Raw genomic sequence first — 24505 nt, 5'->3', positions numbered from 1 at the left:
AGTCATATCCCTTTCCCTTCATCACACTGGAGGCTTAATTACTACTTTAGATTTCTATTTCGTTATACCTTGGAAAAAAATTCACGAGCCTTTATCAACTTGGGCAGACAATTATCTATTTATGATCAAAGAATACTTGTGGCCTGCTTACCTTTGAAGATTCTGAAAAGGAAAAGAACATGAAAGTGTTCTTATTTCTAGAGGTAGTTAATATGGGTTGATGATCCCTTATCCGAAATGCTTGAGATCATAGCTGTTTTAGATTTCAATTTTTTTTTTTCAGGTTTTGGAATATTTTTATAAACACAATGAGATATCTTGGGGATATGACCTAGGTCCAACATTAAATTCATTTAATTTTCATATACACCTTATATACATAGCCTGAAAGTAATTTTGTATATTTCGTTATGCTGGCATTTTGATAGCAACCTACCACATTAAGGCAGGTGTGCCATCAAGTCAGTGCTCAAAACATTTCCGATTTATCTAGCTTTAATCCTGAGGACTGCCATTAAAAAGAAAGAAGAATAGTTTCTGATTTCAGAGCATTTTGGATTTTAGGTGAGGTGTGTTCAACCTGCACTTAAATTCAGAAAATGGCTTAAAAATTTTTTTCAAATACTCAAAATCGCTTTTACTTATATATCTTTAAAAAGTTAAAAAAAAAAAAAAAAAAAAACCAGTAAACCAGTACTGGGAACTAGACTAGGCCCAGGGTGCTCTAACACTGAACTACATCCCCAGTCATCCTTTTTTTATTTAAATTTTTTTGAATTTTAAGACAGGGTCCAGCTAAGTTACCCAAGCTGGCGTCAAACTTGGGATCCCCCTTCCTCAGCCTCCACAGTCACTGAGAGACCTACAATACTACACCCTACTTAGTAATACTTTGAAAGAAATCTGAAAAGTTACTACGTTCTTCCAAAGGATGCTACTAAATTTGTGTCATATAAAAATTTCAGTTTTAATTAGTAAACAAAGGATTGTTTATGATTTTAAAATTCTAAACAATAAAGAATAAAATCTGACCAGATTTATAGCATCTAGAGAAGGTATGGATGTCCACTGACTAATGCTTCAGTGTGAAAAGGAACTATAATACAAAAACATAAGCAAAAACTTGTTTAACTTTCATTAGCAGCTACAAAACAAAATACAAAGCAGTATGCATCACTGAAAAAATCAGATTTTATCATAATACAGAATATTGAGATTTTCATGTTACCAGAGAAATAATAAAATGATCTTATATTTAATTAACAAAAAAAGCAAATCATTTCAAAAAATGATCCCCCAAATTTCTTTGTTTTGCGGGGGAGGTGGTATTTAACCCAAAGGCATCTTACCACTGAGCCTTACTGCAAGCCCTTCTTATTTTTTGAGACACAGTTTTGCTAAATTGCTTAGGGCCTTGCTAAGTTGCAGAGGCTGGCCTCGAACTTGCAACCCTTCTGCCTTACCTCCAGAATTGCTGGGACTGCAGGTGTGCGCCACTGCACACAGCTAACTCCAAAATTTCTACATGATTTCTACAGTCCAAATAACTACTTGTCCCTGAAATAAGTGATAAGTTCAAGAAAATGCCCATATGCTTATGGAAAACTAAATCAATTTTATTCAAATTTTTTCAATAAAGTGAATCTACTCAAATATTTAATAAGTATCAACAATAAACAAGGAGTCTATGGAGGAAGTCTGGAGGAAGTCAAAATGATCACGGCACTGAAGTATTAGCAGTGGTATAATGGACCATTATTTAATTAGCTCTCATTTATAGTTATGTATTTTCCATTACAAAAGTTGGAAGTTATGGCAATAAGCACATCTCTGGGCTTCATGGAAACCAGGTGTAAAAGCTGGCAAGAAAATGTTATATGAAAAAATCTGGCAGGGAATCGAAGATTTTTAAAAACTCTGAGTTCCTGAATAAGCCAGATAATTCTACATTGTTCAACCAAAATTTAAGATTGTACTATAAAACAAAATTGCTAAATATTTTGATTAAAAAAAATAACTTTCCTCATTTAGGAAATTTTGGGTTCCCTGAGGAGTAGGTGACATGCACTCCTAGAACAAACTAGCATGCACTATAAAAAAAGATTTTCATGAGCAGAGATTCAACACCATTCCTCAACAGTTATACCCTTATTTAAACACTGACATCAAGAACACATTAATTTAACCTAATTTCTCCTTCCAACATAATTACAATTTGTTCAGTTGTCTGAGGAAATAAAAGAACTATCTGTTATGGTTTAGATATAAAGTGTCCATGTGGAGATAATGCATAAGAGTTTGGAGGTGAAATGATTGGGTTATAAGAGCCTTAATCTAATCAATATTTTAATCCCATGATAAGGGATTAATTGAGTGGTGACTATAGGCAGGTAGAGTGTGGCTGGAGAAAGTGGGCCCCTGAGGGCAAGCCTTTGGGGTATACATTTTATCCCTGGTGAGTATGGATGTCCACTGACTATCTAATGTTTCAGTATGAAAAGGAACTATAATACTAAAACATAAGCAAAAACTTGTTCTCTCTGCTTCTTGACAGCCATGTCCTAAGCTGCTTTCTTCTACTACAATCTTCTGCCACGATGTCCTGCCTCATCTCAAGCCCCAAAGAACAAAGCCTGCCATCTATGGACTAAGACCTCTGAAACTGTGAGCCCCAAATAAACTTTTCCTTCTTAAAATTGTTCTTGTCAGGTCCTTTGGTCACAGCAGTGTAAAAGCTGACTAAAACACTATCTTAAGAGTCTGCATGGAAGTTGCCTCTCAGAGTTCATTTTTCTTGATCCACTATTTACATAAAGGCCCAGCAATACAGAAAGTAAGAGAAAAGTTTTTCATACCCCAAATCTTATATATTTACCTCTTCATATAATGCTCCCCTACAAAAACAAAAAACACTTTAAAAACCCCTATTTCCTAAATCATTTTTTTCACTATAATTCATTGATCTCTTTAGTCAATAATTTCTCCCCATATTACCTGTTCACAATATGATTATTTGACCCAAATTAATCATAAAAGTACATATGCTATAAAATGTTTATGATAAAACATTTAAAGCAACTTAAAGGCTGCCTGGTTTGTGAATCTAATACTGAAAGCAAAATAAAAGTAAGAAAACTCACAAAAAAGCAAGATACAAAACAGGGAGATTCTGGCAAAAACTATCTGGGTTTTACTACAAAAACTGCATATAAAATAATTTAAATGACCATATTAGATTTTAAATTTTAGTTTTGCTAGATGGAGAAACTACACCAATTGCAACAATTACTTAGCAACCAAATCACTGTCACCTGGGATAGGAGAAAACAGCATTAACTTTAAGGTCTTATTCCCTTGAGATGAGGAGATGCAAGAAAAACTTGCATCTAATAATTTTCTTCCTAATAAAAAGCTTACAGAACTTGAGTATCTATTTAAGCCATAAGGAGTTAGAACTGGATTCTCCTGGCATTGCCAACAACTAGAGGTTTGATCTGGATTAAACCATATATCTAATGTGGGTCTCACTTTTTTAAATTAAAAAAAAAAAAAGAGTTGAATCATAAATGATTTGTAAGGGTAGCTTAGATGACAGGAAGATCCCTGTCATCTTCCAGTGAGGTTAAAAAATATTTTTATACACAGACACATACATATTTACCATTACATACAAACATTTATCTCAGTACCATTCTGAATCTTGATTTAAATTACTTCCAAGAAAACTGTAACACTATTTCTTAATGATAAGATTCTTTGGCACAAGGACTGTTAAAAAAAAAAAAAAAATTTAGTAGCCCAGCATTTTAAAATAATGTATTAGCCAGGTGCAGTGGCTTATGCCTGTAATCAGTGACTCAGGAGGCCAAGGCAGGAGCACAAGTTTGAGGCCAGCCTGGGCAACTTAGTGACACCCTATCTCAAAGAAAGGTGGGGTAAGCTGGAGATATAGCTCAGTAGTGGTAAAGGACCTCTGGATTCAACCCCAGTACTGCAAAAAATAAATACACAAAATAAGGTATTAGTAAAAAATCAACTGCCACTGAAGAGACAATTTGTTATTGACAATTTCCCAAGAGGGCAAACCATGCCATAGGACTCGAGGGGTGGGGAACACCAGAGTCAGAGCTACAGTTCCTGCTTTCTGCAGGAAAGAATAGGCTCAGGACAGCTGCTTCGAATGATTTTTAGAGTACTCTGGGGCATAGTTCCTAGTTGTCTCGTACCTGGCCCTAGGGTGGTTGGGGAAGAAATATGAGGCGGTTTGGGAAGAAATATGGGCTCTGGATTGATTGTCTGTATTTGAAAATCACACTGGCAGACTAATTGTTTATTACCTCTAAGAACTCACTGAACCCCCCAGGGTCAGCAAATCCCCAGATAGCCAAGTATCAGAATACATTTAAAAAAAGAATAAATAAATAAATAAGCATATATATATATATTTCTATGGAATTTTTTATTTTATTTTTATTTTTTATTTTTACAAACTGCATGTTGATTCATTGTACACAAACGGGACACAATGTTTTGTTTCTATGGTTGTGCACGATGTAGATTCATACTATTTGTGTAATCATACACGTACATAGGGTAATGAGGTCTGTCTCATTCCACCATGTTTCACACCCCGCACCCTCCTCCCTCTTTACTGAATATTTATTCAACACTATGTACCGGCATTGCACTATGTCACAGATATAAACATGACCATGCACTTACATGACCATGTAAGAGTACAAAATACTAAGCATACACATTTATTAATTTAGAAGAGTAAAGGTAAACTAAAAATAATAACAATTTTCTTCTATTTAGTACTTTGGCCTTTACAGAATATTTTCACACATATCATTCCATTTAATCCTCAGAAAAACCTTGTCGGGTAAGTAGCTTGTTCTCTTCATTTTACAGGTGTTTACTATGAGGCTCAAGAAAGTTAGAAGACATCCCAACGTGACAGACAGCAACTGGCAGAACAGGGAATTGAACCCCAGTCTTGGTTCCTGTCTACTGCTACTTTTACCAACACCACAAAGTCAGCTCTATTTCCAGTCAAGTCTTTAAGATTATTATATGGAAAAACATAGCTTTCTCAACTACTGAAGATTAATTGCTCAATGACCTTTACTGCAAAAGTGTGGGGCTGATACTGTATTTAAAAGCATGCAGGATTCCTCATAACTAATGAAACAAATTCATAACTGATATTTCTTGTAAGCGGTATTTGAATGCATAATTTTCTCTCTTTTTTTTTTTTTTAACTTTTAACAGTAGTATGCTAGTGTAACCTTTCTAAGACACATTACCAAAACAGATCTTTTATTTCTTGGTAATCATGGGTAATTACATATTTTTAAAAAGGTTCTACAAATTTGTTAATATATGATATGAATTCCAAGCAAATATTATATTTAAAATTGCTTTTAGAGAATGGGTTAAATATCCTCACCACAATATTAATTATGTGAGGTAATATATTTGTTAATTAGCTAGATTTAACCATACCACAATGTACATATACTTCATCATGTGTACAATAAACACACAATTTTATCTGTTAATTAAAATTAAGTAAAAAAAAAATTTTAAATAAATTGGCTTTTTAAATGCCTGTATTTTTATCATTATTAACTAAAAAATTCTTCACAGGGGCCACTGTGTAAATGCATTCCTTGACATTAACATTTACAGTACTTTCTTCCCATAGTATCAACTAGAACCTGATGTTAAACTTCATTTGTGTTAGTAGTTGCTAGGCTAAAATGGTCTCCCTGCCTTAATATCACTAACAAAAAATTCTACAGGTCTAGCAGATGACAAGATACCACTACTCCTATGAGACCTATAGGAGGTCAATTTCAATTGTGACATTCTCCACTTTCTAGAATAAGAAGTAAAATATTTTCTCCTTTGAAACAGAGATTTTAAAATAAAAGTACTTTACACTTCTACTTCTAAACTTCTAGATTTTACAACTACCATTCATGGGGCAGGCTGACTAGAAGTCCAATAATGAGGTGCTAAAGTAATAAACAGGTAGGCTAAGATGGTTACTGAAAAGATAGAGAGCAAGGAGTAAAAATCCTTGGTCTGAAGATCAGGGATTGGTTTTTGGAAAGGTGAGAAGGTAATACTGGAGAGAAGAGCTTTCTGCAAAGTTACTATGGCAGTATTCAATATCACAGGGCTGTGTGCTTGTAAGCTAGAGTTCTCAGGCCTAAGCAAGCACACTCCCCAGCTTTAAAGGGCAGTTGGTCTCTGAGCAGGCATCTTTAATGTCTGTATTCACTGGCAAGGGCATTTTGTGTGGTCAGACAAGGTCCCAGATGGCAATCTAAATGCCCAAGGATTTAGAGTCCTGGCCCCTATCTATATTGCTGTTGCTCAAGGCAGGGCATGTGCCTAGTTACAAGGATGCTGGCAAAGTAATTGATTTCTTAAAATTCTGTAAGTCCTTAACAACAATTCAAACCTACAGATACTCATCTTTAAAGAAGAGGAACATCAGAATCAATATTAGATGTGGCTTCAAGGAGTTGCAAAACAAAACAAAACCTTACTTTTTTTTTGAAATATGACAGCTTAATTTCAAAAGGTAATCAATTTTAAAACTCATAATAATATTAGTGAATTATATTTTTCCTGAGTTCTCCCCTTGGTTCACTGAAATAGAATTAAGTTCAATCTGATTTCCACACATTTTTGCTTAAAATTACAGTATTCTAACACTAAAAGAAAGTACCTCAGCTATTTCATTTCATAACACACATACAAAAATAATATTTTGTTGTACAAAAGAAAAAAACAGATGCTATTCGCAAAGATCACACATGATAAAGACAACCTGTTATCCAGTACAGAGCTTTTTTCTTAAATATTATCAGTTTACCTCTGTTAATCATAAACTGCTTACAGAATGAAACATATTTTCCTTCCAATGTCAACATTATACATAGTTATCACTACCAGGACAGGCAGCGGCCAAAGAACCTTTTAAAAAGTTGAAAGCTGTTTGAGTACTTTGGTTTTGACAATTAAGTTTTCTTTGTGGCTTAGGGTGAGGGTGGAAATGTGAAGAAGTATACCAAATTTTCTAAATACCTCAAAAATGGGCTGATAGCTTTAATTATGAAGTAGTGTTGGGAGGACAAGGAAGATAAACAGACATAGAATATAATCCCTTTGTTTTTCCTCACTTTTTTTTTTATTCCCCCCAGTACTGAGAATTGAACCCAAGGGTATTCTACCATTGAGTTTCACCCCTTTTATTTTTGGAGACAAGGTCTTGCTAAATTGCTCAGGCTGGCCTCCAACTTGACATCCTCCTGCCCCTGTCTACATAGTGGCTGGGATTATGGTGTGTGCCATCATACCCAGTTCCTTAACATTTTTCTAACAAGTAAATACATATGTAAATGCACATACATGCACACATAAATGTACAGACATACACACAGATAAAATGAACCCAATCACATGTTTTGAAAATAAAGGACAAATTAAATTTAATTAGTATTTAATTTAATGTTGTGAATGAACTCTGATGTATCAACCTCTATAAAATGTAAATTGGTCTTCAATTCTCTTTGGTAGTTTATTGCCAATAATAATAATAATAATAGAAAATTCTTTTAAAACTTTTTGTGGGAACTATCATTTCCTTTGCCTCAACAAATTATGATGAAACAGCAGTAAGAATCTTAAAGCCAGAGGAACTTCAGGTTCCTTCCCCAATATCTCCATGTAGTAATTCTGTAACAATGGGCAAAGTATTTAAACTTTATTTTTCTCAACCATTAAAAATACTAGGTAGAGGATGTACCTCAGAGGGAGAGTGCTTGCTGAGTATGCATGAGGCTCCAGATTTGAGCTCCAGAACCACAAAAAACAAACAAACAAACAAACAAAAACTTACTTCCCCCTCAAAAAGCCACTGACACTCTTAAGATTGAGATAAAACACAACTTACCTAGACAAAGCATAGTCCCCATGAATGGAGAACAGGCATGTTTCATTTTCCCAGCACCTAGAATAATGTCTGATATACAGTGGCAGATCTTATTAATTATCCACTACAAAACAATAAAGCCACAGCAGCATCCCTGTCAACTAAGCTAATGTCACATAAAAATGGCATGCAGAATTAGCTGAAGAACACAAATTCTATGGATATGAAATGTTCTTCCTAGCCTCAAATTCCCAATCAAAACAGGATATCAAAGTAATAAAAAATTTTTTGCATTTTAATTCCCTCTGTGGCTAATGTGCACTGTGCCCGCAAAGAAAGGAGGACTGGAACACTCAGTTAAAGATACAGAAGTCTGTGCCTTACTGAACATATTATAGTCTTGTTCATCTAGACATCCAGACCAATTCTTTCCAAGCACCCCACCCCCCACTACCCCAGTGTTGGGGATCAAACCCAGGGCCTTATGCTAGGTAAGTACTCTACCACTGAACTACATCTCCAGCCCTTAGATCAATCTTATGAAGAACTTTTACTTCCTAGTTTCCTAACTTACTGGATGAATGACTTTGGTCAAGTAAATTCACCTCTGATGGCTTCAGTTCCTTGTTCTATTAATTGAGATCACCAACATCACCTTCTTCATAGGATTGTGAAAAAAAATGAGTTAACATAAACAGAGTTTAAACAGTGTGTAACATAAAAGCGACAACCGATGAACCAATTTCATAAATGATCACAGGAGACAAACACAATATAGTACATAAAGGAATGCACAGCGGGGTTAAAGTACAGGGTTCTGGAACCATCATTTATCATATGGCCTTGATCGAATTATTTCTCTCTAGATCAGTTTTTTACACCTGAAAGGAGAGATGCCAACACTTACCTTACAGTGTGTTCTGAAGATTAAATGAGTTACTACATCACATGCTACACCTATAATCTAGTATGCTACAACCATGAGTCAATGTCAGTCAAAATATAAAACCTAAGGGTGAAAGAAGTACCCTTTTACTACTTGTTTTATTCATGAAATAAAACAGCATGATTTCTTTCCCCATTAGAACATATGGGAGCAGGGTATCAGTCTCATGATATTAAAGCTTATAAGGAACACATGAAGCCACACAATATAGATGCTGAGTATCTATTCACTGACTGAATTCATGGATGGTCCGCCAGTGGGAGTCCGTGAAACAGATAAGAGTCTATCAAGGAGTTACTAAAAGCATTTACCTGCCCTAATAAAAAATAAATACAGGTAGTAATAGCCTACTAATGAGGACAAAAGAGAGATTCTAGAAATAAAATTACAGCATGCTTTAACATCATAAAATCACAAATAATCAGATATGTTTCAACAAGCACATTATAATGTATAGTGGTATGACAATATCTGTCAAATATCTCAAATTACTTCATAAGTAGATTTAAGTATCTGGGAAAACCTACAGGATTTATAAACCATCTTAGGTATTTCTTCTACATGTATATATATCCAGTTAGTATTTGACATCACATTCATCTAATCTTTTCCTCTTCCTTTTTCTCCTTCAACTCCCTGGTGTCAACATCCTCAACTATATCAAAACAAGGGTTTTCCACCCCTCCCACAGCCCCAAACCAAGCACAGGTACCCACTTACCACAGCACAGATCACTATCTGGTTCCTATACTCCTGTGCAAAAGCAGCTCCGCTTCTGTGAACAAAAAGCTATGGTGACTTGACTCATTATTTACAGAACTGTTCTAAACCCCTCTTGATGGCTACCTTACGAAGCATCTACATAACCTCAGATGGACAGAAACAAACTGGCATCTGTACACACTTTCAAGTTCTCTTCCAAACTCCCCTCTCTGCTAAAATTTTTGCCTGCAATTGTCTACCAAAAATATATAAAGCAATCTGATACAAATCTTACTTTACTAATTACTTTTCCTTTTATGATCATAAACTCTCGTTCCTTTAAATATGAATCTTGAATCTATCCATCCTTTCTTCTATGAAATCTAGGTTCTCTGCGTGTGTACTTTCCTAGTTCAGTATTGAGATTATATGAACTGAGAAATGTTCACCAGGGTGTGAGGAGAAAATATACGTGTATGGATGTACATATACACACATACGCATATTTGTTAATATATACTATGATTACTTGACTAAGTCTAAATTTCATAAAATTTACAGAATACTAATTGAATTTTCAAACTACATGTGATATCCAACACAAACTGAAATGGCCTTCCTCTTTCTTCTGACTTAGCAAATTTTCAGTCTTCTTTTAAGTTCCAGCTCAGTTATCAACCTGTCCATGAAAACATTCCCAGAACCAGTTCTCCTTTCCTATGGGCTTCTATAACTCTTCACTCATAGCTTTTATAAACCAAATGTCACATTGTAATCTAATAAACTATATATACATCATATTCCATTGAGTCTAAGATGTGAATGACCTTAAGAAAGAAAAAAGTCCATTAAACTATGAAATGCCTTTGATTATAAGGTATATTTCAATTTTAAATATAACAAAATGTACAAAGTATGTCTTAGAAGAAAAAAATACAGTGTCTCTCACAATAGATTATATATCCTGTAAAGATGAAAAATATGTCTCACTTCATCATTAGTTTTTCAATACTGAGTATCATGCTTAATATATAGGGAAAAAAAAACCCAAATCATGTTTTTATCTAAACCCTTACCATTTCTTTCATGTCAACATTCTAGGTACTAAAGAAAAGTTCAATAATCTGTTTTTCGCATTTAGTAACCATTAACTGCCATTGTCTTTTAGAGTCTTTTGTGACTTTGTGACTTCATTACCCCAATAAAATCCTTTTAACTGGGCTTCTGATTTCTAACTTTTCCACACTTTCATTTAGAGAAACACTCTAATGGATATCATTTGCATCACAAATATTTCCATTCAATTCCTTCTAACACTCTATCTAGAATGATGCTATTTGAACTTATTTTTATTTTTACTTTGGTATAATCTCCTTTTCAAAATGTTAGGGACTGGTTTAATAAACACAAATTCTCTAGCTAAGAGGGATGGCATACTACCTACTGAGCCCAGGATGAGCTACTATTTTGGGATACCCCCTACCTCTATGGAATACCACTCCCTGTGTTAGCTCTAAGCTCCAAGTGAGGTCTTTATGCTTTGATCCCTGTGAAGTTCATTTCAAGTTCAGCAGCTTGACTCAAGACATCCTCTTTCTCCACCTCTCCACTTTGAAGGTCTCAAATGTCCAAAACCTATCCTTGAGGACTACATCAAGTCCTATCTTCATCCAAGAAAGACTTGACTGTTTACTCCAATACACTGATCTCCTTGTCTCTGAGTTCTCATGCTTGTTTACTGGACCTCAAAACCCAGTACTTAAGTATAAACTCTCTTATAGTTCAACTGCCAGATAATTGTTTCATGTATATAATAAGCTTTACCTCCCCAACATAGCATCTTATAAGACAAGTGAGTATTCTCAGAATCCAAGAAAGGCTGAGCTGACAGCACAGAGCAGATATTTAATTCTTACTACATGGGAGCCCTGCTTCTTTTTTCATCTGTATATATACCTCTCCTCATATCCTTGGCTGAACTTTGCCAAAGTTTTGATACTTCTCTTATGTAAACCTCTCATTTACTTTCAGTGTAAATGCTAATATCCATACCTAAAATAACTTGCTCCCACTTTACTACTTCACATTGTTCTAGTGGGTGTTGCTAGGTTGAGAGTGTACCAGATTATCACCTTTCATATGTAGTTTTCTTTATAATAGTCGGTATTTTTATACATGCCTATCTGCTCTTTACTACTCTATGAGGTAAAGACAAAAAGAATTAGTATTTTACAAAGGAAAACAAGGATGAAGCTCCAAACACAAAGTTTGCCCAGGGTGGAACAGTTAATTGGGGGCACCGCCCAAGCAAAAATATAAAAGTTTTAATTTTTAGTCCTGTGCTATGAAGCCTCTGGGTATCTGCCTCTGCAGTTAATAAGTAACAAATCTGCTCCTTAAACCACACCTGACTATATTTAATCACCATCCCTGAGGAAAAGAGCCTTCAGATACATGAATCACACTTTTTTTTCCTATTCAAAAGGTTATCTGGTCTCAAACAATTAACAACAATAACAAAAACAACAAAAAAAAAAAAACAAAAACCCACTTCTGGCACTAGGTATCTTGAGCCCCAAAAGAAAGACATTCTAGATTTGCATACTCTACAGGGTAAATTAACAAATTAAAGCTGTGAGTGCTTCTCAGAGTTTGATCTCAGGATCTCAGATTTTCCAACTGTTCTCTAATTCCACTCAAGAAGTAATCATACTGCTCATACTAATGTGACAATGTTAGAAACAGTAGCTAAAGAGCTACTGAGATAAAATAAGTACCAAATCAGTGTTGGGCACCAAAGTGTATGTTTAAAATACTAATGCTTTGGTATTCACTAAATTAAAGAGCAAATAATACTGAAAAATAGCACCTACAAGCCTAAAAAGTTGGAGAACATATTAATAAATTAATTTATGAATTAAAATATTACACTCATTATATCATAGAATTCATCTGGCTTACATGGCCTCTATAATAAGAAAAAAGGTAAAAATCACCCTCAAACCTCCTTCTCAAATCCCTACTTATTCCACCAGGTAAGGTTAAGACTTATAGAGCACTCTGATCATAGGCTGGAAAGAAGTATCCAATATATGTCCAAATACTCAAATATTCATAGAATGTCAAGTTTTAAAACCAAAAGACAACTCATAGTTCATCTAATCAAACTTTACATATAGCATAACAAAGTCTTTTAGTCTACAGTTATCTCTGATAGACAATCTTTAAATGACAGATCACTAATGAAACATTCCATGATAGTTTCGTTCTAGACTGTGTATGTGTCTTTGTGTGTATGTGTGTGTTCATATGCATGTTCTGTTCCCCAAGGCCAAACAAAACAGAACTATTTGTTTAAAAAAAAAAAAGCTCTTCAGATATCCAAACACAGCTGTCACACTTTCTCTTCTTCTCACTTAACAATAAAAAGTGACTTTCTTTTAATTATTGCTAGTATAAAATATTTTCCACACTCTTCATTCTGGGAATCCATCTTGATATGCTTGCTAGTGTGTCAATGTCCCATTTAAAATGTGCCACACAGGACTGTGCACATTATTGCAGAAGCAGTATGACAAGCACAAAGTACAGAAAAACCTATACTCTACTCTCAGTCCATATTAAACCAATAAATCCCCAATCATTTTCACAATCCTGCTGTAAGCCAGGTTTTTCCTCCTATAGAAATGTAATACTCCTCACTTTAAATATAGGATCTTATCTGTTGTATTTTGAATCTCAATTTTATCTCCAATCATATTAGCACCATCTCCCTGCTTTGTCTCATCTTTGAATTCAGTAAATGAGGTACTTAAAAAGGAAAGTTATATAGGACTGTATCAAAGGTAGAGTCCCATGCCAAAATGCCAGACAACTACTAAGGTAGACGATCAATTAACACTTTTCATCTGATTCAGAAATCCTGTCATTGCGTTGACATTACTTCCTTGGTGCACTCATTAGAAAGCTTAAGGAAATTAGGACAGGACAGTACTCAGATTGAACACAGGATCATTTTACCACTGAGCTACAGCCCTGGTCTTTTTTAAAATTTTGAGCCAGGGTCTCACTAAGTTGCTTCAGGCCTCACTCAACTGCTGAGGTTGGCCTCAAACTTAACCACATTCCTATTTCAGCCTCCCCAGTTGCTGGGATTACAGGCCTGCACCACCATGCCTGGCTAGGAACCCGTTTCTTGGTCCACAGTGGCTCCCAATGATCCTGGAATTATTGTTTAAATGCTCAGGGGCCAAAACCACTTGATGATTCATTCAAAGACATTGTTAAAGACAGAAATCAAACTGATTTGTCTGAAGTTTAGGATAATTAAAAAAATTGAGGTGCTATTCATCTTTAATTTTATGGTACTTTTTTCATGCTGCCTAATTTTTAAGTTACTGATACTAGTTTGAAATGGAATCTGAAAGTTCCTTCTGACGATAGGACAGGAATCATTCGTATCACCATCCTAGTCAGTAATTTGTGGCACTGACAGAAAAAAAACAAAAGAACCCTAGCCAGCCATGGTGACAGGTTTGTATGTCTGTAATCCCAGAGACTCAGAAGGCTGAAGCAGGATTGCAAATTTGAGGTCAGCCTCTGCAATTCAGCAAGACCCTGTCTCAAAATTTTAAAAAGGATGGGGATGTAACTCAGTGGTAGAGCACACTGGATTCAATCCCTAGTACTCCCCTGCCCCAAACACACATACACAAAAAACAACTAAATGAGCTATATCTCCTCACTTACCTTGAACAAGTATCTCAGAGTGACAGTGTAGTCATTTCAGCTGGAACTACATTTTCCTTGATGGTTAACAGAAGCAGAATAGAAAAGCTCTGACTTTGCTCTGTCCTCTCTTCATATCACGTACTTTTGCTCAATGAGTGTCCATCTTGCTATGATTCAAAGTGTGGTGGTACACACCTATAATCCCAGCTCTGGAGGCTAAGGCAGGAGGATCTCATGTTCAAAGCCAGCCTCATCAACTTAACAAGGCCCTAACAATTCAGTGAGATCTTGTCTCTAAATAATAGATGAAAAAGGGCTGGGCATGTAGTGGTTAAGCACCCAGTACCAAAAAAAAAAAAAAAAAAAAAAAAAAAGGCCTGCAAGTTGTTTGAAATGTTTTTAAAAGCCTGCTTTTATTGAGTTTCTACTTTCCTGACATTATTCTTAAATTATCATACTTTTTGTTTTCTTAATCCTATGTCCCTCCTAACTTCCACATACAATAAATCTGAGCCACACTAGTTGGACTTCACCACTTCTTTTACCACTTTTTACATTACTGTCTGTCATTACCACAAATTACTGGAGCTAGGAGAGATCTTTCAATTTTCAAAGTCACCAGTCCTTTTAAGGATTTCAGTGTAGATATCAGATACGAAATCTGTGGACTTATCCTGTAGCTTCTTATGTAACAATAGCAATGGAATCAGAGATGACTTTAAATTGTGCTGTTCCCACTTACTGGCAGTTGTATTTTCCCAAAGAAATTAAAGCTCAGTGAGGCTGTCTGTAAAATGGACAAAATACTTAACAAAAATATTATTAAGGTTTAATAAGACCATATAAACGCTAGTCTAGCACCTAATGTATTAGGTAAATAATAAATGTTTACTTTCCTTCACAAGTTTCATTTAAAAGAAAAAGCCATTTCTAACTTCAGTTTGGGAAAAGATACTTCTATATAGCCCAAAGATTTCTTTACCTACATGTAAAATTTACTAACTTCTTTAGTTCTGAACATGTTCTTTCAAGAGAAAAATAATATCACCTAGGTTCCACCATTAAATTCTATAACAAGGAGACCAAGAGAGTTGTGTTTTCACCAACTCTCATATTTAATATACAAGAGATGAATATTCAGTGAGGACAGAACAGGCTGTGAGAGACAAATTCAAATGGAGAGCTCTCCTTCCTTGATTCCTAAACCTCAGCTACATTTTCTCACCTGCTCACAAGAGATCTGGAAAACAAACCCAGAAAGACTACTGGAGCAGAAGTCAAGACTCTAGCTCTCACTTTGCCACAAAATACAAGAAAGTCATTCAACCTTTCTGGGCTTCAATTTATTCATTTCTAAAATAGGGCTAAGGAATGAGGGTGGGAGCAACTTAATTATTTTGAAGTTACCTTAGAAACTACAATTTCATTAAGCCTTCATCTCACCATGTACTTATATAAGCAATTTGCATTTCAACAGATTTTCTTTGACACACTTTGCTCATTCACTAGGTAGTAAAACAACCCACATCATGAACATTCCAGATCAGAAGAGTACAGAACAGCACAGATATGTGTATGGTCTGGTATCAGGCCAGGTTCCTCCTTTTATTATCAATCCTAATGTGTCATTCCCACTTAATGGAGTACTATAACACCTGACCCATATTTCTGCTTTCACTTAAAACAGTAAAATAAAATATAAACAGATTTTAGCAGCAGTATCAAAAGGTCACAGCTGGTAAGTCATTGATCCTTTCCAATTTAAAATACTATCATTTTATAAATCTGTGTAATTCTACAATGTCTACATATAGCACCATCCCCTAGCTTCCTAATCAAGCTTCCTTTTCTATTTGCTCTTAAAACTACTTTTACAGACTGCCCTGATAGTCCAAAGACTTACTTATATATTCCCTGGTTTATACTTTTTTTTTTTTTTGAGTACTGATGATTGAACCCAGGGGTGCTCTACCACTGAGCTATATCCCCAGCACTTTTTCTTTTTTGCAATAGGGTTTCACTAAATTGCCCAGGTTGGCCTTGAATTTGCAATCATTCTTTTGAGTAGCTGGGATTACGGTTATGTGTCACAACAACCAGTCTGATTTAGAATTTGGAAAGCAGATGATTAAAAATGTTTTCCTTTGCTCCATTCTTGATCCTGAAATCCTTTGCAGAAGATGACCTTTTAAAAAACTAATGTAACTCTAACTTGAGTACTGTTCACCTTACATGACCAATCTAATGGGTAAAACCAACTTGGTAGTTCAGAATCCAAATCATTTGTTAGCATATAAAATGTAAGTTCCTTATTAACAAATTCTAATCTATAACAAACAATATTAGAAGATTTTGAGAAAATGAAGTTACAAAAGTGAATCAGACTTGTCTGAAAAAGAACCAAAGTGAGTATAAGTTTATGTATATAGACCTTTTAAGATGCCTAGTAGGGAAATCCAAATTAATATAACCTACATGGCAAAAGAAAACCTTATTTGTGTTAAATCTCAAGCCAATGTTCTACATTTAGTAGCTCTGGATGTAACAGGATAATTCTAGATTATTAGGTCTATAAGTTAAATATAAATTCCAATTACATCCTTTGGTCCCCATTTTTATTAGTAATGAAGAACTGGCTTTCCCATTTCTGGTTTCATACTATAATCCCAGGTTTCAAACTTCAATTCCCCCAGAAAAAAAAAGGAATTTGTAAGAGTCTCAGGTTCTTGAAGGGTCAGCAGTATGTTTATCAAGTTAGAACCTACTTTGTGGGAAAACTAGCATAGAAAACGTTAATTTCCACTAAAACTGACAAAGCAGAATCCAGTTATCAAGCAAAAGGCCTGCAGCATGATGTGTTAGCATATGTGATGATTATAGCCCCAAATAAGATAAATCACTGGCTCTGGCCAGTCTAAGTCAATTACAACTGTAGATACCAATGGTCCCTAAAAACTCTAAATTCTTTAAGGAGATGTAACTTCTGAAGTTCACTTGGTAACTAGGGATATTATGAAAATAGTTCTTATTTGAACAAAACTTGCACTTTCCTCACTTAGTTAAAACAAAGGAGGTCCTTGAGCCAGAAGCACAATTAGTTGTTACCTTTGTGTTTATCTTAAAATTAGGTTCCACTTTCCTTCAACCTCAGAATCTCAATAAAGAAACAAACATGCAGAAAGCACATGAATTTACTTCCTACTATAATTTAAACTAATTGAATGCTAGATGCTTAGCCTAAAAATCAGGATTTTTAGATTAGACCAAAGCACAGAAACACATTATTTTGAGTACATTAGCAAGAAGAGAAAGTCTCATTTCATAATACAAAGTACAAAGCTCCCCAGATTCAAGAACTGGTTTCATTAGATTTGCCTTAAATGATTTTTTTCCAATCTTTGTCCATATCATTCAGACCTTCCCCACCCCTGAAAGGTAAACAAGGATGGATGGTACAGAAGTTTTAATCTTTGTCCTTAAGCTACCTATTATATTCTGTTAAAGTTGATCGATAATGTTTTCAAGTCTTGATAGTGCTCATCATGACCTGTTCTCATTTATATGTGAGATATAAAGAGGTACCACAAAAACATGAAGAATAGAACAGTGGTTATCAGAACCAAGGAAGAGGGGAGAGGATAGAGAGAGAGTGGTTAGTGGGTACACAGGCACAGTTAGTTGGATAAGAGTAGTAATTTCTAATTACTATTTCAGTAGGATAACTGTGGCTGACCATTAGTTGAATATTCCAAAATAACTAACAGAGAGGATTGTGAATGTTCCCAACACAAAGAAATGATAAACATCTGAAGTGATACATTATACAGATGTACTGAAATGTCACACTATAGCCCATGAATAAGTACAATTACTATATGTTAAAAACTAATTGAAAAACTTGTGAATATTGAGTAAATATACTTCTACAAATTAGATACTACTATTCTTATGAAGGAAAACATGAAATAACCAAGAAGGTATTTAAAATGAAATGGGGATACAAAGTAATAGATCCAAACTTCCAGGGTTAATTTATAAAAGAGATATATAGGAACTTGTTCTCCCCTTCTCAAAGCATTAGAATACTTGGTTTTCTAATACTCAAAGTCTTAAAAACACAAAACCAAAGAAAACAGCAATTTTATTAGCTCCATTATAACCATTCTTGGGCATTACTCCCAATTTCAAACTGCTATGCTGCTGTCTCTCTCTCTTTTTTTTTTAAACTACTAGGCATTCAACCCAGGGCCTCACACAAGCTAGGTAAGTGCTCTACCACTGAACTGTGTCTTCAATCCTCCATCACCTTGAGTACCTTACTTCAAAAAACCCTAGTCAGGCACCTGCCATGCTAGACATCAGGATAAAATCTGCAAAAAATTAAGACTGGATTAATTTCTGGTCTTTGTAATGTGAATGTCTTTTCTTTAAATGATGGAGCTGATTTACTAGAACATTAACTGCAACATCAAGAAAAGTTAAAAGTCTTTGGGTTTCAGGGAAAAAAATCCAAATACATAAAGTTCAATTTTACTCAAGACTTAAGTGGAACTCCTACAGCATATGAACTCTTTAAGTAAAAAGAAAAAAAAAAATGACCCACGAAAATAACGGAATAAACACATCTTTTAGGAGTGCTCAGCATACAGTAACCATCTCAATATATATTTGTCAAATTACAAACTAAAGTTTTTCTCTTTTTTTTGCCAGTGAAATCTTTTCTCTGAGGTATCTGTATTCTTCTGATTCATATTGTTTTCTGGTTCACTGCTGATGATTAGACCCTGGATTCTTTCAAACTTTCCAGGTGATTCTTAATCTCAAAAGCTGGATCCTGTGTTTATAATGCACCACTCAAGTGAATTTGAGTTGGGGGGTCAGAACGCTGGCTTACCCTCAAGAGGGAAGGGGAAACCCCTGGATTGTAACATATATTAAAGAGCAGAACTGGCTATTTCTAATCTAAATTATAAATTACTCAATTCTCTTAATTACTACAATTCACTAACTAATGCTTAAAGGTCAAGATGAAATAACTTTTGCTCCGACAGTGCAAACTGTCAACCTACCAAAAGCAGGCACCGTTATGAAATGCTCCAGTTACTGTTAATATTTAGAAAATGAGTAGGAACAAAAAGCAAGTTAAGGATTGTAAGCCAGAGAATCACTTACATAATTGTACTGTAATGGTGACAGAGGAAAAAGTACCACGCTCAAAATATTGACAAGATGACTATGCTATCAATGTAAGAGCCATTAGCTACATGTGGCTACTTAAATAAAAAATTTAAAATTCTGTTTTTCAGTTGCACTGGTCACATTTAAAAATACTCAATAGCCACATGTCGCTAGAGGCTGACATGTTTGATAGGACAGAAAGAGAACATTTCCAAGAACACAGAAAGTTCTATTGGATGCCACTGGTCTAGAGGTAGTAGGTATCTAGAAAAAGAAATGTTATCTCAGTTCTCCTCAACCAGTAGGCTCTATCAGTCAATTTCCAATTTTACATGTATACATCTACTGTAGGTATTAACTTTAAAAAAGCCTTAGTATAATTTTTCTGCAACTTGTTTCAAGAAAGGTCATTCAAAAGTGACAAGCTTGTTTATTTCAGATTACCAAAATAGAAATATTTAATTAACAAGGTTTAAAAGTATCAACGGCACTAAAACCACAACTAGGTTTTCACCAAATCAGAATCAATGAAAAATATTTAATTACTAGAAGTCAAAGGGCATTAGGTAAAGTAAAATTGGTTCAAAAGAGATTAAACTACTTACTATGGACTAGTTTTCCAAGTATTCAGCCGTATCTATTTATATGCATAACAAATAACAACTGCTTTTATAATTGTTTTAGAAATGACCTTACCACAATTAGTCCAAATTACTGACATTTTACTGTCTACATTTTTAATTGCTTTCCACCAACCTCACACTAAACATCTACAAATAATAATGACCTCAAGACTTACATATATAAAAATTTTTAATGAGAGGACTGTTAATTCACAATATAGAGCAAATCCTGATTATAGCAAAAAGTAGACATAAAAGTTAATGAAACAATTTGCAACTTTAAATTCTATCCTTTAAGTGCAACAATATCAAGTTTATAATAACACAGTATAATAAAAACAAAACACTGGCAACAAGATGCTGAAGTTTGAGCAGTAAGTTCTAGTTTAAAAAAAAAAAAAAGCTAGCCTTATTACACTGCAGAACTAAAACTTCAACAGACTCACAACTATATACAATTCAATTTAAACCTACTTTCCCTAAAGAACGGGATCATCGTTTTGACTAGTTCTTTCTGAAGAGTTCAAGCAAACTCAAATATGATCTCTAAATTACAGAAGACAATTAGGATTCTAAAAAAATTTTTGTTTCATGGAAGAATTTTTAAAACTGTCTATTTAACAAATTTAATACATAAAACCCTACACTAAAATTTATAGACCTGAATAGGTCACACTGATTGCTATAGTTATGGCTGCTAGCATAGTGTTCTTGTTTGGTTTTGATTCCTTATGATCATTTGTTTACTTCAAAGATCATATCAAATCTAAGAGTTAGCAAAGAGAAGCATTAATTGATCATTACTAAAAACTCTTTATACAGTAATTAAACAGAAAAGACGCTATAACTTACCTGCAACACTAGTGATTGTAACTGGAACTCCCTGCACTTGAACACCTGCAGCACCCAGATTGGCAACGCTCACTGTTTGAAGGTTAGGCACTGATGCAAGCTGGGCAGTATTCAAAGTTATTGGGGCACCAGCAACAGCCACAGGAGCAATCTGAGCAAGAGTTGTGCCACCACTTGAAGACACTGGGGTGATGGTTAATTGTTGGGATAATCCAGCATTCTGAACTTGCAAATTTGAAAGACTCTGAATATTCTGAACCTGTACAGTTTGCCAACTGATTTGCCCTGAAGGTGTTAAAGTTGGAGCCCTGATAAGCACCTGAGTCGGATTTACTGCTTGAAGTTGAACATTCTGCAAAGGCTGCTGCTGGATGGTCTGAATTGTCTGCCCTGACTGAAGTTGAAATGACTGTGGTGGAATAGCCTGAATAATCTGTTGCTGAGGCTGTTGAATCTGGATCTGTTGTAAGATAGGCTGGCCTACAATTTGCACTTGCTGAAGAGAATTTGATTGATCCTGTGCATTCTGTATTCCATTCGGTTGAAGCTGACTGGAGCTCTGTGCTTCAGACTCAGTAGCAGCAGGTGTTTGAGATTCTTCAATGGTGCGTTCAGAACTACTGGCTGATGTGCCTGCATACTGGCCTGTATCTGCTGAGCTCACTAATGTGTCACTGCTTGTTAGAGATGTTGAAGCGGTGGTGGTGCAGGTGGTGGAGGAGGAGGGTGATTCAGGCATAGTACTTGCAGAAGCAGTGGTGGTGGTGGGTGTGGAAACTAACTGATTCCCATTGGAAGTCCCACTATCAGTAGTAGTAGCAGGCTGGCCGACTTGTCCAGTCCCTCCTCCAGCAGTCACGTTGTTTATCACTGGCAAAGCTAAAGTCACTCCTCCAATGTTAATTGGTAGGGTAGTTACAACTTGAGCCTGAGTACCAGGAAGGGTCTGTAATTGCAGTGGTATTGAAACACCAGGTCTAATTTGGACTGGAACTGTCTGATTTGCCAGGTTTTGAGCAAGAATATTCCCAGAAGATGTCCTATTAGCAGCTGTGAGTATAGCTTGATTATTACCTGCAGAAATTAGCTGAATCTGACCCTGCAAATCCTGTAGAGATGAACTACTAGTTGGATTGATTTGAATTTGCTGACCTTCCACTGTTTGAAGTTGTGGAATCACTTGGTACTGCACACTACCACTTGGATTTTGTACTTGTATGACTTGAAATTGGCCAGGGGTGGAAGAATTACCTGATTTAGTTTTTGTAGGAGATGCACTCCCGTTATTACTGCTGGAAGAACTAGATGAACTAGAAGCTGGTTGAGAAACGTTATTTTCTTTTGAAGCAGGAGGAGTAGAGGCAACAAGTTGCCAAGCGTTTCCAGCAAGTTGTGTTGTTACCAGTTCTAGCTGTTGTGGTTGATTTTGAAGTTGCACCAATCCTTGGCTTGGATCTATAATAATTTGTTGTTGTCCAGTTGCTTGATTTTCACCAGGAGTCCCTATTTTGCTGCAAGTAGCTGCCAGTAAAGCCAGAGGAGAGGGCTGAGAGTCCTAACCAAAATGGAATGATAAAGGAAAGGGGGAAAAAAGTGGGCGCATTTAGTGGAGGCCAGTAGTTGCGAGGGGGTCATTTATTTATTCTGACAGCTGTACTTATCAGAACTTACTCAAGAAGTGGCAGAAATAAAAAAGAAATATGAACAAAACCAGGTAAGAACTATATGGATAAGGAAGCATAACCTGTAATATAAAGTTTAAGTAAAAAAAAAAAAAATTTCTAACAAACTTTCCTAAAGTGTTATTCACCTAAGCTCAAAATGCCCTTGGGAAAATACACACCTTTTTCTTACAGTCTAAGTTCCTGATGTAATTTTAAACAACGTTATAGCCTCAAATATGTGAAATTTTCATGAACTTACAATTTAAGTTCCTCACTTTAAGATGCTTTGAGTGGATAAACATTTTTATTTTGCCCTTTACTTTTGGGCATTTAAAGGGCATAACTCCCTTTCTCTCCTAATGTTCCGTGATGATTTTTTTTTTTTTTTTTTTTTTTCCGTATGTTGGCTTTTACCTGGGAGCCTGAGGTTTTGGTTTTTTTATTGTTATTCTCTGGCTCAGAGGTTTTCCCTCCTTCTGTAGCCATCGCCGCTGCTGCCGCCGCCTCCTCCTCCTCCTCCTTCTTCTGATCTGCAACAAACCCCCCCATACACACATAGACGACAACAGGTTATTAGGATTATTATTATTTGTCTTCCCCCTCTCCACTACTCCCCCCTCCCCCCGAACATTAATCTCCATAAACCGGCGATCCATGCACACCGGCAGGGGGTGGGGGAGAAGGAGGGAAGGGAGGAGGGGGATATCACAAAACGTGGTTTGAAACCCGACCCATCGGCTCCAGAGCAACACCCAGAAGGAGGTTGTTCTCGCTCAGACATTAAGACAAAACACAACCCTCCTTCCCTCCCCCTGATTCCCTCCCTCCCTCTCCTCCTCCCCTTAAAGCATCTCAGCGGCCCCGGGGGAGGGGGGAGAACCGAGCAGGGTCTGGGGAGGGAGGGAGAGGGAGGCGGTGAAGGAGACCGAGGGGGGTGGAGAATACGTACCGCTCATCCCGCATTAACAGGACAAACCCTCAGACGGAGACACTGGGATAGAGGTGGGTGGGGGTGGGGGCGAGGCGGGAGGAGAGGCCGGTCCCGCCCGCCCGCGGTGGCTCGGAGGAGGCTGTAGCTGGCACAGGCTCTGCCTCTTTTTCCGCGAATGGCCGCCGCTGGGCTGTGGCGTAGCAGCTCCTCTCTCCGCCCGAGCCCGGCTGACTCGCCCTTGATTGACAGCGGCGGCGCGCGGCGCGGGCGGCGGCGCGGGCCGGGGGCGGGGCCAGGGCGGTGCGAGCCTGGCGGACTCCCCACCCCCCTAGGCCTCTCTCCGCCAGAGCCGCCGACTCTCCACCCCTTCCCCCAGCGGATTGGCCGCCGACCTGCCGGGGGCCGGGGCGCTGGGGCCGCCTCCTCTCCACCCCCTTTCCCGGGGTTATTCTTTCAGTCGCTTTTCTTTTCCTCCCTTGACTCCTCTCGCGCTCTTTCTCTCGGTGTTCTAGCTCAGGCGCGCTGTCGGTAGGCCCTCCTTACAGCCAAACTTGTTGTCTCAGGATATCCCGCCCCCTACTCATTTCCCGGCGCCCTCCACTCAAAACCCTGTTCCAGCATCCCTACGAATGGCCATTAAAGGAAAAAGTGAAGCTATCGCTCAAGGGGCGCGCGAGAGGTGGACGTGGGGACGAGCGGACCTCCGGCTGCTCGGCGCGCGAGGTGAACTGCCCACTGCCCCCGCGCTGCGAGCATGGCTTTCCTGAGGCGCATCCGGACCCGGCGCCCCTTTTTCCCTGGCTCGGTCTCCATGCTGAGCCTCTGCTGACGCGTGCTGAGTGGTGGGAGAAAGGGGGGGCGGGCCACTACCGCAAAGGCTGTCGGGCCTTGTAGTCTTCGGCGGCTGCTGGGGCCTCTACGAGGCAC

General features: G+C 36.9%; 1 protein-coding gene and 1 long non-coding RNA gene across 4 annotated transcripts in view; one reads left to right on the top strand and one right to left on the bottom strand.

Annotated features, from left to right (window-relative positions):
• The window catches only part of LOC306668505, a 69564-nt gene extending 61598 nt beyond the window's left edge, over positions 1 to 7966 (top strand). The window contains exon 3 of the long non-coding RNA XR_013765883.1: positions 4915 to 7966. This is a non-coding gene — a long non-coding RNA (uncharacterized lncRNA). The remainder of the gene's footprint in view (positions 1 to 4914) is intronic.
• SP4 (Sp4 transcription factor) overlaps positions 1 to 23784 on the bottom strand; it is a 63542-nt gene extending 39758 nt beyond the window's left edge. Inside the window, exons 1-3 of one of the 3 annotated variants that reach the window (XM_079151925.1) lie at positions 23597 to 23784; positions 23062 to 23177; positions 20984 to 22538 (exon numbers count right to left, since the gene is read on the bottom strand). In XM_079151925.1, the coding sequence (XP_079008051.1) occupies positions 20984 to 22538; positions 23062 to 23177; positions 23597 to 23603 (1678 nt within the window). In that variant the 5' untranslated portion in view covers positions 23604 to 23784. Of the gene's footprint in view, positions 1 to 20983; positions 22539 to 23061; positions 23507 to 23596 lie in introns of those variants that run through there. The other 2 variants (XM_079151926.1, XM_079151924.1) reach the window with 2 other exon arrangements.
• Between the last annotated feature and the right edge of the window lie 721 nt (positions 23785 to 24505).

This window comes from Sciurus vulgaris, assembly GCF_902686455.1.
Source record: "Sciurus vulgaris genome assembly, chromosome: 8".
Taxonomy (NCBI): Eukaryota; Metazoa; Chordata; class Mammalia; order Rodentia; family Sciuridae; genus Sciurus; species Sciurus vulgaris.
Note: the sequence above shows the minus strand (reverse complement) of the source record. Positions and strands in the feature narration are given on the sequence as shown.